At 43.7% G+C, this 15,194-nt stretch overlaps 1 protein-coding gene and 1 long non-coding RNA gene across 42 annotated transcripts in view; one reads left to right on the plus strand and one right to left on the minus strand.

Moving 5' to 3' along the window:
• SPPL3 (signal peptide peptidase like 3) overlaps positions 1-14,987 on the plus strand; it is a 57,438-nt gene extending 42,451 nt beyond the window's left edge. For all 39 annotated transcript variants that reach the window (XM_046901356.1, XM_046901354.1, XM_046901362.1 and 36 more), the window contains 8 exons: positions 817-936; positions 3,664-3,742; positions 4,457-4,569; positions 9,215-9,321; positions 10,297-10,460; positions 11,713-11,912; positions 12,958-13,067; positions 13,774-14,987. In XM_046901356.1, coding sequence (XP_046757312.1) covers positions 817-936; positions 3,664-3,742; positions 4,457-4,569; positions 9,215-9,321; positions 10,297-10,460; positions 11,713-11,912; positions 12,958-13,067; positions 13,774-13,845 — 965 coding nt within the window. In that variant the 3' untranslated portion in view covers positions 13,846-14,987. The remainder of the gene's footprint in view (positions 1-816; positions 937-3,663; positions 3,743-4,456; positions 4,570-9,214; positions 9,322-10,296; positions 10,461-11,712; positions 11,913-12,957; positions 13,068-13,773) is intronic.
• LOC112533522 lies at positions 5,056-13,854 on the minus strand. 3 transcript variants are annotated; one of them, XR_006931576.1, is made up of 3 exons: positions 11,673-13,422; positions 10,882-11,076; positions 5,056-10,020 (listed from the first exon to the last, which is right to left on the minus strand). It is a non-coding gene; the product is annotated as an uncharacterized LOC112533522 (long non-coding RNA). The 3 variants fall into 3 exon arrangements; XR_006931577.1 differs by lacking the exon at positions 5,056-10,020 and adding an exon at positions 13,697-13,854 and having other exon boundaries at positions 10,122-11,076; positions 11,673-13,263; XR_003077917.3 differs by lacking the exon at positions 5,056-10,020 and having other exon boundaries at positions 10,122-11,076.
• Positions 14,988-15,194: the final 207 nt, after the last annotated feature.

The raw sequence follows: 15,194 nt of genomic DNA on the forward strand, positions 1-15,194 counted from the left end.
AACACTGCACACGCTAATTCCCATATGCCAGGGCAGTTTGTCATGTGTCACTTCTGTTTTTTTCCTTGGGAAATGGAAGGGCATGTAAATAAATGTCATTTCTCAAGGCAGGAGGAACTAGATGTAAGCCACAGATTAGGACGCAGGACTTTCTGTCTCGGTGCTGTCATCACTGGGCTGTCTGTGTTGTGCTTTACCCTTTTGTCACTGCTCAGTAACAGAAGTACCAAGGGTTTGTGCAGTGTAAGCAATGTGATGTCTGTGACAATGGTTCTGCTTTTCTTTTATAAAAATTACAACATACTGTTGACAGAAACTGTGTTTTTTTTCCATTTCTCTGAGGGTTTTTTGATATCTCTAAATATGTTGGTAACTGAGTTCTGTAAGAAACCCATTACTATGCCACTCTACTGGAAAAAATACACACACATGCAATTTGTGTGTATGTGTACTTGTGTGTGTGTTTGTGTTTAGGTTTGTGCATACATATACCATTCATAATCACGAGCTAATGTTAATTTTTAACTTGTTACTCATTCTGTCTGTGGCACCAGGAGAAAAAACCAACAAAACAAAACATGAGTCTGCTTTCAACGTTCAGTTCTCGAGTTGCAACAAAGCAGTCCTGTTGGTGCCCACAGTCCCTGCCAAAGCTGTGTCGTTTCAGAGCTGCAGCACACAGTGAATTTCTATGGCACCAGCGCTGACATGAAGCATAGCGTTCAACCCCAGAGTGGTGCCTGTCGGTGAGGACAGGCTTTTGGCGTGTCTGGTTCGAAAGAGCCCACATTAAGTGTCACCTTCCTCCTTCTGCAGGTATTCAAACCATCGATTCCACGCAGGCGTTGTTCCTGCCCATCGGAGCGTCTGTGTCTCTCCTCGTCATGTTCTTCTTCTTCGACTCAGTTCAGGTTGTCTTCACAATATGCACAGCAGGTGACTGCGTTTTCTTCCCTTTTTAATCGCTGCAACAGAAGATAAAGCACTGCTATAATTTTCACCAATCATGTGAAATGACAAGGCGTGTCATTTCAAAATATGAATTGGTTTCATGATTGTTTTCACTCTCTGCAGTGATGAATGGCAAATGTTGCTTGAGAAGTACTTCCACTTCAAGATTTGTTAAACTTACTGACCTAAACACTGCAGGAGTTGTGAAAGGTGCTGGATGTGTCATTTTAAGTAAACAGTTCCCTTGTTAAAAATCAGTGCTTAGAACTGTACGTGGTATTTCCTAATTCAGGTACTGCATAGGATTGGAGCATAATTTGGTATAGGTTCACAGCAGAGGAGGAGGCTCTGGAGGCCGCACTCGAACTTCTTTCCCTAATTCAGTTTTGTTTATTGCCCTTATGCTGATTTTCATAGTTTGAAGGGTTTTTAATGATCAGTGTTACTCTTGCACTGCTTGGCCTTAGGATAGAAACGAGATGATTGCAAACAAATTGCAACTCCTCTGATCCCGTTTGTTATTATTTACATTTGGCTATTGAAGTAAATGCCAGGACTCTGATTTTTGGAAAGTGTTGGCCTTTTGATCTTCCTGCAGATTTCCAAGAGGCCGGCTGCTATTCAGGGAAACAGGGTCCTCCTCACTGCTCCAAATGTGCACAAGCTTTCAAAAATTGCCCTCGGTTCACACACTGAGTCTGGGAAGGCTTTTAACCCCTTCAGTACTGCTCATCTTCTCCCACTTCACTGATTTGCAGTGCATGCTTTTCCCTCCCGATGTCCACCTCCCCTCCAGCCTCCTCAGCAGTGCTGGTGTTGGTGGGTGAAGGCCAAATCCTGCACTCCAGATGAGTGCTGGGGCTGCAGTCTGTGCTGCTGGTGGCACAGTGCTGGGCGCTCGGTGCAGCTCTGGCTGCTGTCACGTGCATTCTTTCCTATCCAGAGTAGATCATTACTTTGTATAAATCACTGCACCAGATAAATGTTAGTGATAAGGGAAGACAAAAGAAAAACTTTAAAGTCAAGCTTATTGGTCCATGTCTTTCCAGAATGACCCTGACATTTGTGACTGTTTGTAAGGCTGGTGGTGCGTAGTCAGGCTGCATTGTTCCAGGTTTAAGAGTACTGAGTCTCTCTGGATTGGTGCCTTAGGGTATCTCTGCTCTTGGTTTATGATACTGTTGTGGCCTCACATCAGGGAGTGTCACTCAGCACAGAGCCCAGGAGCTCTGTTGGAGGCACTTGGCAGGGAGCAGGCCACGGCCGGGTCTGCAGCTCAAATACATCTCCCTTTGTGTAGAGTTCAGAGGCTGGTGTGGGTGTGTTTTCAAATTATGGCTGGTATCTGGTTTCTTAAACTGCTCTTAAATCTTTCTGTCTCAAACACTGGCCGTTCAGGGAAGGGTCAGGATGCAGGGGAGGCCCCACCGCACTGCCGGGCTGGGAGCGGGCAGAGCCGGGGGGTGGCACGGTGCCTGCTGGGGGGAGTTAGGCCAAGGCATTAGTAGGTATGGAGGCTGAGGGGAAGGAGAGACACCCAGCTGGAAGCCTGGGCGGTAAGGAGCAAGGCTGAGAGCGGGTCCTTGTGTGCAGGTGTGTGTTGGTGGAATTACATCTGATCTCTCTCTGAGGGAGCCCAGCTTCGGGGTAGCTCTTTTTTTCCCTCCTATCTGAAATACGAATAGAACTGTGAGTTTCTGTGGTGCTGTTTGCCAGCGGGGCAGAGTTGAGGGCTGGAAAGATGTGGTGTGACCAAGGTGATGTTTCTCCAGTTGGCTTCAGCTGTGTGCTGAAGAGAATGTTTGATTCCCCCTCCCCCTCACAGCTTAAGAAAGAAAAAAGTATTCTACAAAAGCAATAACCACCACCAGAACTGAGCAATGAGTGGACGCTCATTCCTTCGCTTTGCATTTCGGTCTGTCCGTGCTCCATCAGTTCTGGCTGCCGTGTCAGTGCTGCTGCCGGGCACTTCTCCAAGCCCTCACCCTTCTGCCCTATAAAGAGCCTTAATACAAAACCCATGCTGTTATTAAAAAGCAAAAAGCTGGAAGGGAAGAATGGTTGGAAATGCCAACGGTTACTGAGCTTTTGTTACAGATGTGTGGGTGGGATAAATAGCTTCATAAAAACAGAAGATATGTGTGGAAATGTGTTTGGTGATTTCTGTCGTCTCACCATTTCCCTGCTCTCAGAAGCTCGGAGCACTTTGTCTTTACCTACTTTTCAGTTGTACCGTGATTGAGTAATGAATAAATGGTTATGAGCGAGAAGGGAGGAAAGAGTGACTGAGTTGGAAAACCAGAGAAGGCCTTTGTTGTGCTGAGCTGTGTGTGTTGTATGCTAAATGTTATGGAGCCCACAGTTTGCAGGAAGATCTTTCCCTTTTGTTGACTCCTGGAATACTTGGAAACTTTTTATTGCCTATGTGATCAGGGACGGCTGTGACAGTGGTTGTTGTTAGTATATATCTTTTCTTTTTAGGTTTGGAGATAGGAGCATTCAGTTCTTTCAAGAGCTTTTATTGTGATTGAAATCTGAAATTAATAGAAGTTCTGTAGGAAACCTTGGAGTCTTTAACTGCTGCTGCTTTAGTAATGCTGTGTATGATAATAGAACATTGTTGTAAGAGCTTTTTCAAATTGGAGAAGCTACTTTGTGTGCTGTAGAAATGAGGTCTGGATGTACTAATTTTACCTTTTCTTCCTTTTCTAGTCCTTGCAACAATAGCTTTTGCTTTCCTTTTGCTCCCGATGTGCCAGTACTTAACACGGCCTTGTTCACCTCAAAACAAGTAAGGACTTGAAAAATCTTTCACTCCTCTTCTTGTATGTTATTTATTTTAATATGAATTCTTTAGCAGAGCCTTTGGTTACAAGCGTTAACGTCGGGGCTCAAGTTTGTGCATTCTGTTGTGCAAACACGGAGCTTCCACTCCAGCACTGGGGAGCACTGTTCCTGCAAGTCACGCGTGCTTGCCAGGCTGGGAAACACAGTGCCACTGCAGGGGAATGGATTTCCCAACAGTGGCTTTTAAGAAGTTTGGTTTATTTTTGCTGAGAATTCAGTTTCAGAATTGGTGTTGGGTTTTAATGTTTGTTAATGTAGAGCTAAGGATGTTAGTGCTGGCTTGTTTGGAGGCTGCAGTTACACAGTGAAAATGACAGTGGTTCCTGTCATGTTTTGAAGCCAGATGTTTGTTTCTTTTCTTGTGACTCGGGCTCCTGCTGCAAAAAGCACTTCCAGATGGTCCTAGGACATTGCCATTCATGCGGACCATTTCAAGAGGTCTTACTCTGTCATTGTAGTTCAGATGTCACACATCACTTGAATGTTAGGAAAGTATATTTTGCTGCTGTTCTGGTACCTGTCTGTGGCAAAAGAACTTCTCCTTGGTTTTTCTTGGCACCCTTCAGCAACGGTTGACCTTTGTTCCAGTAGCGTCCATTTTCTGTTGTGTAAATGGAAACATGAAGCCCTGTATCTGATGTTTGTGTGTTGTTCCTAGGATTTCCTTTGGCTGCTGCGGGCGTTTCACTGCTGCTGAGTTGCTTTCCTTTTCACTGTCTGTGATGCTTGTGCTCATCTGGGTCCTAACTGGCCACTGGCTCCTCATGGATGGTGAGTATGTGAATGAAGGGATTTCACTGCCAGTTCGTGCCTGTTCTGACACATCCAGACACAGGGGGATGGTCGGTGACATTTGCTGCTATTAATGTCTTGCTGAATGGTAATATTTGTGTGGTAGACTCCCTGAGAACAAGCCCTGTCAGAAGCAATACTGGGGTAATGATGGGGACACCTGTTTTTCTGGTTTGTGAAAGCTTCCCAGGAAGTGCCGGAACACCCATGGAAGGCGTCCTGCAGCTGTGTGGCTTTGGGTAAAGGTGTGTGGAGACAGTGGTTGCTCATGAATCATAACGTGATTTTAACAGTCTGGTTCATTTCTGCTGCGCGTTGTGTTGGGTTTTGCTTCGGACAATCAAAGTCTTTGCTGTGAGGCAGCAGCTCGTTGTCTGTGATGGTGCTGGCTGGGATGGGCGGAGCTGGCAGGCGTCCAGCTGGAAGCGTGGATGAAACTGTGATTTGTTTGCTGTGTTCTTTATTCCCCCCCCCCCCCCCTTTTTCTATCCTGGCTGAACCAAATTCACAGCTTACTGTTCCCACGAAGAGCTTTCCTCCTCCCCTCTGCCTTCCAAACCTCTTGTGCTAGCTCCGGCGTTCATTTAGTCACATGGTGAACTGATTCAGCTCACTAGAATGGTAGCATGCTCTTTTTTTTTGCCGGGCTATTTTTCTGGTGCTGCAGTGGGATGAATCAGATTATTGTGCAGTCAGGTATGCAGTAGATTTGGCAAAAGGTAAGTGACAGCACCATGGGATCTGAGAGGATCGCGTGGATGTGGCAGCAGAGGGATGAAGGGGCAGCCAGGGGCAGAGCCTCCGCCTCCCAGTGGTGTCAGGCACTGAATTGGCTCAGGACGTCTCGTGAAGTGGCATCCTGAGATGGTGAGACTGCTTGAGGAAGAACAGCTGGAACAGCATTACCTACCCTTGAAATGGCATCTTTCAATAAAACACATACGTGCCCCCAGCTTTCTAGTTGCTCCTAAATGAGATAGCAGCAACAAGTCCTGAGCACCGACACCTTGACTGTGTATTTTGTATATGGGTGTTGTGTGTCAGTTGTGCTCTCTGCTGCTACTGAAACTTCCACCTGTTGCCTGCTAGGAAATACCTTGTAAAGCACTGATGCCACATGGAAGAATGCAGGTGATGTTTGTTTTGTTCTATGCAGAGTGGCCCACCAAGGAATCAGGAGTGATCCTTGATCTGTAGTACATACAAAGTTGAATGTAGTTTCAAGTGTGAATTTTGACACAATCTGGAGAGATCTGTCTGTACAGAGAAGTTGGCAGAAGCATTTACTTAGAGCAGTTATTTCTGTGAGCAGTGCACTCTGAAATAGTGGGCACTGAGGCATCCACCTGCAGAGCTCTGATCTATGGGCACTGAGTGCTTCCTGGGTTTTATTTCTTTGTGGTTAGTTATGATGCAGTGAACTGTGGTGATGCCATTTAGCTTTGGAGTATTTATGTATTTTATATTACAGAAGTTGTGCTATATAGGTTAGCCCCCTCTTAGTTTGTTTAAATCCTTCTGGTCCTCTGTCAGCAGAAATGAAGCAGATGTGACTGTGCCTTATATTGCCTGCAACTCTGGCTTGTCGTGCAGCTGAATCTTTCTCTATGAGTATTTTAGAGCTAAGTAAAAAGGGAAATACTCAGTGGCCTTTTCTGTTACCTACAAAATCGAGGTGCAGCAGTTTCTACCAGAAGAGCCTTCATTGCTCAAATGGAATTCCCTCGTCTCCTGGTAGTTGGTTGGATTGTTTCTAAGTCTAGGGACACGTTCCAGGATGGGATGAGAAGGCTCTCTTTTAAAAGCTTTCCTAAACAGAGGAAGTGTGTGAAGATGGAAAATGGGAATGTTATCTGTAGGTTTTTGCAGTATCCTTCGGCAGCAGTGGAGTGAACTGAACAGTCCTGGGTACCCTGGGAACTGCTATGGATCTTAGCTTACGCAGCAGCCAAACAGAAACTGCTACATGGTGTGTGTTTATTTCTGCTTTGTAAATACACTTTGAGTTCTGTAGGTACATAATTAGGTCACAGCTTCAGCACCTGTCTGTTTCAAAGGTCAACTGGTGGCTTATGGGTGAAGCTTAAGTCCTGCTTGTTTACGTAATGATCTGCAAAACAGAAATTGCTCCACTGATTTCATCTGTTCTGGCTGCAGTAGTTCAATAGAGCTAAAAAAACAAACAAAAAACCTCTGCAAGTCTATATGCAGGAATACATATGCAGGAATAATTGTCATCTTCAGAATATTCCTCAGAATATCCTTATTGTGTAAGAGGTGTGCTTGCTGGGGAGTGGAAGTCAGTCCCTTCAGTTGACTGAATGGTGACTCTTTCAGGTAATACTGTCAGTTCAGCACTTCCAACTGAGCTTCTGTTGGCACAGCTTTCGGTCTGTGCGTCGGTCCATCTTTCTGTCTCCTTGTCTGTCAGTTTGTCCTTCTGACAGTCAGACTGGTGGGCCGATGGACAGAAAGACAGTCAGATGGCCAGAGAGACAGAAGGATTGACAGAAAGATGAATGGATTGGCAGATTGAAGGGTGGATGGAAAGACAAACTGACCGCCATTACATCTGTCCCTCTGTCTGTCAGTGCCCATCCTTCAGTCTGTCCATCCATCTTCCTGTCTGTCAGTCCCTCTGGCAGATACATAGATGGAAAGATGGATTTGACAGGCAATTGGATGGACTGATGGACATTTGCAGAAGGACAGACTGGTGGATAGAGAGACGTGCAGAGACAGACGGACAGATGGACGGACACAGGCATGAAAGGGTGCATAGACAGACAGACAGAAGGACAAATGGACCATCTCTGTCCATCTGACATTCAATTTGACCGTCTGTCTTTCCGCCCATCCAACGCTCCATCATCCTGTCCATGCGTCCTCCTGTCTGTTCCTCCAGCACTGCCTGTCTGTATTTCTGCCTGTCCACCACTCCATCAGTCTCTTTCTATCTCACGCTCCATCCATTGTTGTCTGCCTTTCTGTTCGTCCATCTGATGCTCTGTCCCATCTGTCCTTCCATCTTTCTTCCATCCATCCGTCTGTCCAACGTTCTGTTTGTTTGTCTCTCTGTGTAGCCATCCATCTTTCAATGTTTCTTTTCCACCCCCTTTTAAACACTCTGTTCACTTGGTACAATGAAAATGTGTTGCATGGGTGCCTGTGTGAATTTCCACAGTGCTGAAACGGATCGTGTGAATAATAGTTGAAACTTCTCCTTGGTTAAAATATTTCCACTTCTAGTTAATTATAACGTGGAAATCCTCTCCTAAACATAGGCCAGCCTGAGCTATTATTAGCATTGGCTTTGGAGAAATCTCTTTGATTTAAGACAGCCTGTTCCTTTGTATTTGCTCTTCTGCCAAAGGAAGTCTGTAACTGAAGGCTGTACTGAATTACTGAACACACTTCTTTTGCTCCCTGCTTTGCTGTGTCAAATTCTTTAAGCATCAGTAATTTATGTTCTATAATAAGTTGCAATAATGCAGCATGATTTAGGATACTTTTTTTTTAATCTCAGTAATCACATCACTTCATTAAAACTGGCAGCTGTGCTCAGGGTTACATGGAGCTGACGAGGTGGGCCCGGCAGTCTGGGCATTGCGTGCAGCTGTGCTGGGAGCTGCTCCATGGCTTTGTCTCTCAAATCTGTACTAAATTGTCTCTGCAGTGCTTTGATGGAAGAACTTATCTTCTGGATGAAATGCAAATGTAATGGATTTCTGCAATTCTGTAATGATAGTGTGAGGATTAGAATGTTAACTTGTGAACTGTGGCCTGATGAAGTTGTCATGCTGGTGAGCTTATGCTGACAAAATACATAGGGGGTTGGATTTGTAACTGCAGAGGAAGGCTTCCCCCCCGTGCCCTTTCTAGACATGCGTGTCACGTTTCAGGTTTAAGTTTGCGTTGCACATTCTTAATCTTCTCCTGGAACAGAACTGACAACTCTGAGCTTGCAGCATCAGTCAGTGCAGTTTGCTCGTGTGTCTGAAAGCTCACCCCTGGGAGAGGACTTGCCCTGTTTTCCCATTGATGGGCAAACTTTCATACAGATGTTTGTTAATGGGAAATCCCTGTACTTCTAAACAGCAGGAGCTCATAGCTGATGTTTGGGCAGTCTTGCACAGTCTAGTTCAAGTAGAAGATTGGTTTGAGTGCTTCTTGGTTGTACTGTGTGATGTTAGCATGTTGATTTCTGGAGTTGTTTCCCGTTGGGGGCACAGACGGTTGAAAACTGTGGTGATGTTGTTTGTAACTGGACAGCTTGTGTTTTGTGGGGGTTATGGTCTTGGATCATGAGGACATTTGTTTGTGGTGGGCAGTGGAAGTGGAGTGGTATTTCTGTTTCTGTGGGGACACGTTTGCAGATGGATGCATTCCTCTTGAATGTATTTTGTCTTCTCTTGACCTGTAAGAACTTCAGTATCTGGAAATATGAGAAATCCATCCAGTGCATGCAGTGCTGCACAGGTGCCAACAGACGCTTCTTCTGAGTGGGTTTTTTTTTGGAGGGGGGAGGGGGAGGAGCATTGGTTTCTTTTCTTGTTGTTGTTACTTGTTTGGTTTGGGGTTTGTTTTTATTTTAATGCACTAATTATGTACTTGCGTTTTGTAGCTCTGGCTATGGGCCTTTGTGTTGCAATGATAGCCTTTGTCCGGCTGCCGAGCCTGAAGGTTTCCTGCTTGCTGCTCTCTGGGTTACTAATTTATGATGTCTTTTGGGTAAGTGCTTTGTTTTGTTCTGCTTAAACTGTTTTTATCGTTTGGATTTGTAATTGGCCTTGTGCTATCTTCACATGAAACGTGCTCACATGAAGCTGATGAGATTCATTGCTCTCTTCTGAAAACTTAAAGTCTTCAGTGGAATACATTATAATTTCCTCACTAATTAGTTAACAAAAGCAGAAACATTATTAGAATACTTCAGCTTTGGCAGATTCTAAGAAAAAACGAGACCTTCAGTTTTGAAGTCTTGGCTGCGGATCAGAACAAGCAGTTCCAAGTGAATGTGAAGCCTCATCCACACTTGCACGGTGCTGCATGCCAACTTAAGACTAGCAGTGGAATCCTCAGAACGGGAATGCAAACTGATTTATAGCCAGCAAAGCTGGCATAAAATCTTACAGCACTTTTGCAAGAAACCTGACAATATATTTTGTAATACTGAAAGCATTTAGTTCTACCTTTGCGTAGCAGCAGGCGCTGACTGGGGAGGCCCTTGCTGACAGCTCTGGCAGAGAGTCACTGTCTCAGTGTGTGAGCTGTAGTGTGAGGGCCTATTAGAAATAAGTGTTGCATCACCCAGGCTGAGCACTGTGCTTACCTCTTCTCTGCTTTCAAGCTTTCTTATACTGGGTGCCTTTGTACCATCCTCTTCCTGGTGCTCGTTGTCCAGACACTGACCAACAGGTACCACAATATCTTGATATTAGAAAGTATATTCCAGTTATTCTTGAGGAGTAGTAGTGTAAAGAACTAAAATAGTGTAAAAAAAAAAAAAAAAAAACCAAACAAAACCAACACTTTTTCTAAAATACATTCTGCATTTTTTTTTTACCATATTTACAACATATGCGTATGGAAATGGAAACAAAACCTTCTGTTGAATACATGAAGCAAAAAGAAGGGGAAGAAGAGCTGCTTTAAGTTGCTATATAATTACAGTTTGTCATTTCTAACAATTTTCTTGCTCCGTAGGTCTTTTTTTCTGCATACATCTTTAACAGCAACGTGATGGTGAAAGTGGCCACACAACCTGCTGATAATCCCCTCGACGTTTTGTCCCGGAAACTTCACCTGGGACCAAACGTGGGTAGAGATGTTCCCCGTCTGTCGCTGCCTGGTAAACTTGTATTTCCAAGGTAAAATCAGCAGTTCTTTTATGATACTATAGAAGAAAAGTTTCCCTCAGCACTGTATTAGCACTAATTCTGTTTTCTGTTAATTCTATTGGAAAACACCAGCTTGGTTTCCTATTCAGTCAATCCCTCTTTGTGATAACAGTGTCTGTAGTAGAGATTTAAGGAATTGGTGCTTCCTATTTGCAGTCCCATGCATGCAGAAATGATCCTAAGTTAGGTCCTGGCCTGTTCAGAACAGGGTACACATTCTGATGTGAGTTCTGCAGTTTAATAACTTCTACTGCAGTTACGTGTTTATGAAGTCATATTTAAAAACAAAAAGAGCTTAGGTTTAGTCTAAAATTAGAGTAGTCGTAAGTACTGCATAACTGCAGGTAATTTGGAAGGGAGTTAGAGACTGGGATGGGCAATGAAGACTTACTGGGTGAAGTGCTGTGTTGGAGGGAGATTATTCCACATCTCTCAACTGCAGGAGTTCCTTGATGTTTGGGATTTTGAGCCTGCTACACATAAGCCTATGAGTGCTTCAGAAGCCATGCAGTACGTTGGCTTATCATTATTCTATTCTTCTTTTGATGCTGGAGTACTGAAATAGCAGGGATTAGGGGATGATTATCTGCAATGATAAAAAGAAAACTGTTTAGTGTTTTCTACAGTAAACTTATTTGGCATTGTTTTCAGAAAAAGATCTTGTTTATGATCATGGCAAATTTCAATTTTTAATCTGCTTAGCTGTTGGCTCTTTCCTGGGAATCCAACAGAATTACAGTTTTATATGCATTGTGTCTGAATTAAGCCAAAGATCTGAAAAGGCCATAAACTGATTTACTGTTTTACATTAGAGGTGATTTATCTACACTGGAATGAAGGCACAGTGTTTATCAGTGTGAATCAAATGGTTGGTAAAACTGTCAGCTGGTGGATGGGAGAGAAGTGATTCAAGTGCTGAGTTGATGGATCTGTTTCACTGAGTGACTTCCAGCCAAGCAGCTTAAACCCTGCAAGTAGGAATACCTGCTTTGGAGCAACATGTTACAGTGTCTAAATGAGAACATTTAAAACTGAGCTGAAATGATGATGAAGTCACTAAGGAAAGTCTTTAGGGGCTGGTATTTATATAGTAGGTTCTACTACATAAAAGTTTGGCAGTATAAGAAGGGCACGTGCAAAACGAAGCTCAAAAACAAAGTGGAGGAGTCTGGAGCTTGTTACCTTGTTTATGGGTGCAAATCCAGTTTCCATTGCTCTGCAGTTCCACGGGCAGCCACTTCTCTATGCTGGGGATTGGAGATATTGTGATGCCAGGTCTTCTGCTCTGCTTCGTCCTGCGCTACGATAACTACAAAAAACAAGCCAACAGCGATTCCTGTGGTGCCCCAGGACCAGGGAACATCTCTGGACGTATGCAGAAGGTCTCTTACTTTCACTGCACACTTATTGGATATTTTGTAGGTGAGTAATTGGTTTAATATGGAGAGCTGCTTAGTGAGCAAGAGTGGGATTATTGTAGTAGGTTTAAAAGACGATGAAACAAAGTATGAAGAGGCTTCGGGAGACTGCTTGGTTATGTTGTTTTTGAGTTCTCCTTTCTTGATTTTCATTGGCATGATGGAGGAAGAAAAGCCCGTCCCGACTTTGCAATAGTTTTTGTGTGGATTTTATTTTGAGGATGAAGGAGATTATCAGCATCTTTCTGTGGGGGACTTTCTGTACCTTCCTTTATGAGTGCAGAAGCTGCTCTCGCTCATACCTGAGTAAGGCAGAGAAAACACAGGAGTTTCTAGATAGGTTATGCTGTGAAAGAGTACATCTAGATAGTAGATAGTTGCAGTATTTTTGTATTCTAGTGTTAACCCTTACGATCCTGTAACGTTTTAGTATGTACAGAAAACTGTAAATAGTTGCAGCTGGAATGCCATCTGTGGTTTGAAGTAGCTGTCCCTAACAGATTTTTTTCTCTGAGGTCAGGACGTGTGTGTATCTGGATCTCCTCAGCCCTTTAGCAGATGCAATGGAGAGATCGTTTCTTTCCATTTGTGTTCCCTTCCCACCCACCCACCCCTGCCTTTTCCCCCGTGTTCCTCTTGGGCACGTCTCCAGGAAAAATGTTCCTGGTGTGAACAATCCTTCCCCCCAGCCCCTTGTTTCTCAGGCTGGGGCCCTCAGACTGACAGTGTCAAGAGGTACCAGCACTGAGTAGCACATAAAACAATTCAGCGTGGTGCACTCAGTTTCCTCTCCTTTGCTTTTTGTTATGGTTTGTGTTATTAGCTTAGTCTTTGAGGCTTAAAACTGGATTGAGGGGCTCAGCACAACCTAATATTAAAATAGAATAACTACTTCTTATTTTATAACTATTTAGGGAAAGCAAAGCACAGATAAATACATTTTTCCGTAGCCTGTCTTACAATGGTGGGTAAGGAAACACCTGTGGATGAAAAGATACAGAACATCCATGTGCTGTTTAAAGATGTTCAGTCACTTATTTCTTTTACAGGCCTATTAACTGCAACAGTAGCCTCTCGTATTCACCGGGCAGCCCAGCCTGCCCTCCTGTATTTGGTACCTTTTACCTTATTGCCGCTCCTCACCATGGCATATTTAAAGGTAAGATAGGATTATTGCTGGCAGGAAGCCTGGGGCTCAGCTGGCAGTGAGGTCAGTGCTCCTGCAGTGGGCAGCAGTTACTGGGGGATGCGTGTCCACCCCTCACCAACAGCCGTGGCCAAGAAGTGATGCACTGCTGCTCCCGTGGGGAATTCTCACTTTGGAGCACAGAGTAACCGAGAGACGTATGCTTAAACTAGAAAATAATGTATGCACGTTAAGTATCAGTAAATACAAACTAAACAAACTCAGAAGCGTGAAGAGCTGTCTTAATTAAATAACAGAGTTTGTCCTCCCCCAGCTGGCCAGGAAAGAAAATGTTTACACAAAGGCTGAATAGAGAGAGGAGAGGCAGGTCTATATGTATTTCCAGGCACCTGTTCTGAACTGGAATTTTAAAATGTTATCTTTACTGTTTTTGGGTTACTTTTGAAATGTGTGTCTAGCAATCTAGAGAATGGAGCCTAAGAAAGGGCAGAGTTTTCCACCCACATAAATATTTGAGGTAGATCTGCCTCAGAAACGAACCATTTTGGCCTGATGAAGGATGTATTTTACTGTCTTAACTATATATAATCTGCAAAACAGGTGGAGAACAGTTTCGCTTTAAGATATGCCCACGGTTGTACCTGTGTTTTAAAGTCTGAACTCTGAACAGCCTTCACAGTTTCTAAGTGCACTCTCCTGCTGCTGTTTTACTGCCCAGGGCGATCTACGTCGCATGTGGTCTGAGCCTTTCCACTCCAAGTCCAGCAGCTCCCGTTTCCTGGAAGTATGATGGAACAGACAGTGACCTGAACTTCTGCCTTGGTCCTTTTCACTTTAACTTGTGGCTTTGTCATCTCCTGAAGCTGGACTGGCTGCCAGGTACTTGGGAAGGTACCAACTACAGGACTTGTATGAAAGAATTGAAAGGAGGGGAAGGAAAAAAGCTAAGGTTCTGGAGCTCTGTCTCATCGCCCCGCAGATGTGGAACTGGGGACCCTTTGTGCAACTGCAGCCACTTTCCTCTTTTCCTCGCTCTGATGGATTAGTAGCAGACTATTACCTACGTGAGAGAGGAAGAGACAGACTTGAAACTGTAAACGGCTTGGAGTCGTTCAAAAACTGGTGAACACTAAGAGAAAAAAAACAGTTAGGCAAACTGAAGCTTCTTCAGCAAACCCTCATATACATTGGGACCAGTTTCCTGTCGGACTTCAGTTTTGAAAAGAACTGAGACAGAAGGTCTTCTGTCACAATACTGGGGTTTTTTTTGTTTTGTTTTGTTTTGTTTTTTAATTAAATATTTCCTGTGGTGTGAGGTTACTTATTAAATCCACAGACATGGAGTGACTTCTTGCAGTATACATATAAAAATTTGTTGTAACAAGTTACATTTCCACGCAGATGTCATGTTGCAGTGAAAAAGGGCACGATTTTTATACATATATATATACACACACATATAGATATATATATGAATAAATAAAAAGGAAAACCTGCTAAGATCATGCTATGTAGCAGACAGGGGCTTGCTGTAATTTTTAGCATGTAGAGCAGTTTACTCTGGCTTTCTTGTATATGAATCTACAATGAGCTGCTGTTTTTCTCCCCCCTCCTGAAACCGAACCTGCAATTTCCAAACAGATGTAGTATTTGTACCGACTGTACTCATGGACTTTAGGGGATATTTGATTTTGATCAATGTAGCAAACTAGGGAAGCAAAACGTTGAAACCTAACCCTGTTTGTTTGAGGGGGGAGGGATGGGGGAAGGGTGTCTTTTTTTCTTCTTTTTTTTCTTTTTTTTACAAACAGCTCCCTTGCAGGTTTTTAGTAGTTCCCTCCTGACCCGGTGCATGTATTATAGCAGCAATTGTCTTTGTGCTTTCTGATCATAGTAATGTATCACCTGTAAATACATTTTTTCTATTTTCTATTTTTTTGTATTTTTTTGCATTTTGTTTCATTAGTGTGCTGTATTTTTCCATGCCCCTGCCCCTTAAAGGAAAAAAAAAAAAGGAAAAAAAGAAAGCTGTCCTTTGCTGTTGTGCCTGGTCAGTCTGTGTGTTGATGCTCTGTACCTGACAGCCTGCTTGAGATATTTTGGTGGCTGCTTTTTTCCAACCAGCAGTTCCACTTCTGT

This window comes from Gallus gallus, chromosome 15 (assembly GCF_016699485.2).
Source record: "Gallus gallus isolate bGalGal1 chromosome 15, bGalGal1.mat.broiler.GRCg7b, whole genome shotgun sequence".
In the NCBI taxonomy this organism is placed as follows: domain Eukaryota; kingdom Metazoa; phylum Chordata; class Aves; order Galliformes; family Phasianidae; genus Gallus; species Gallus gallus.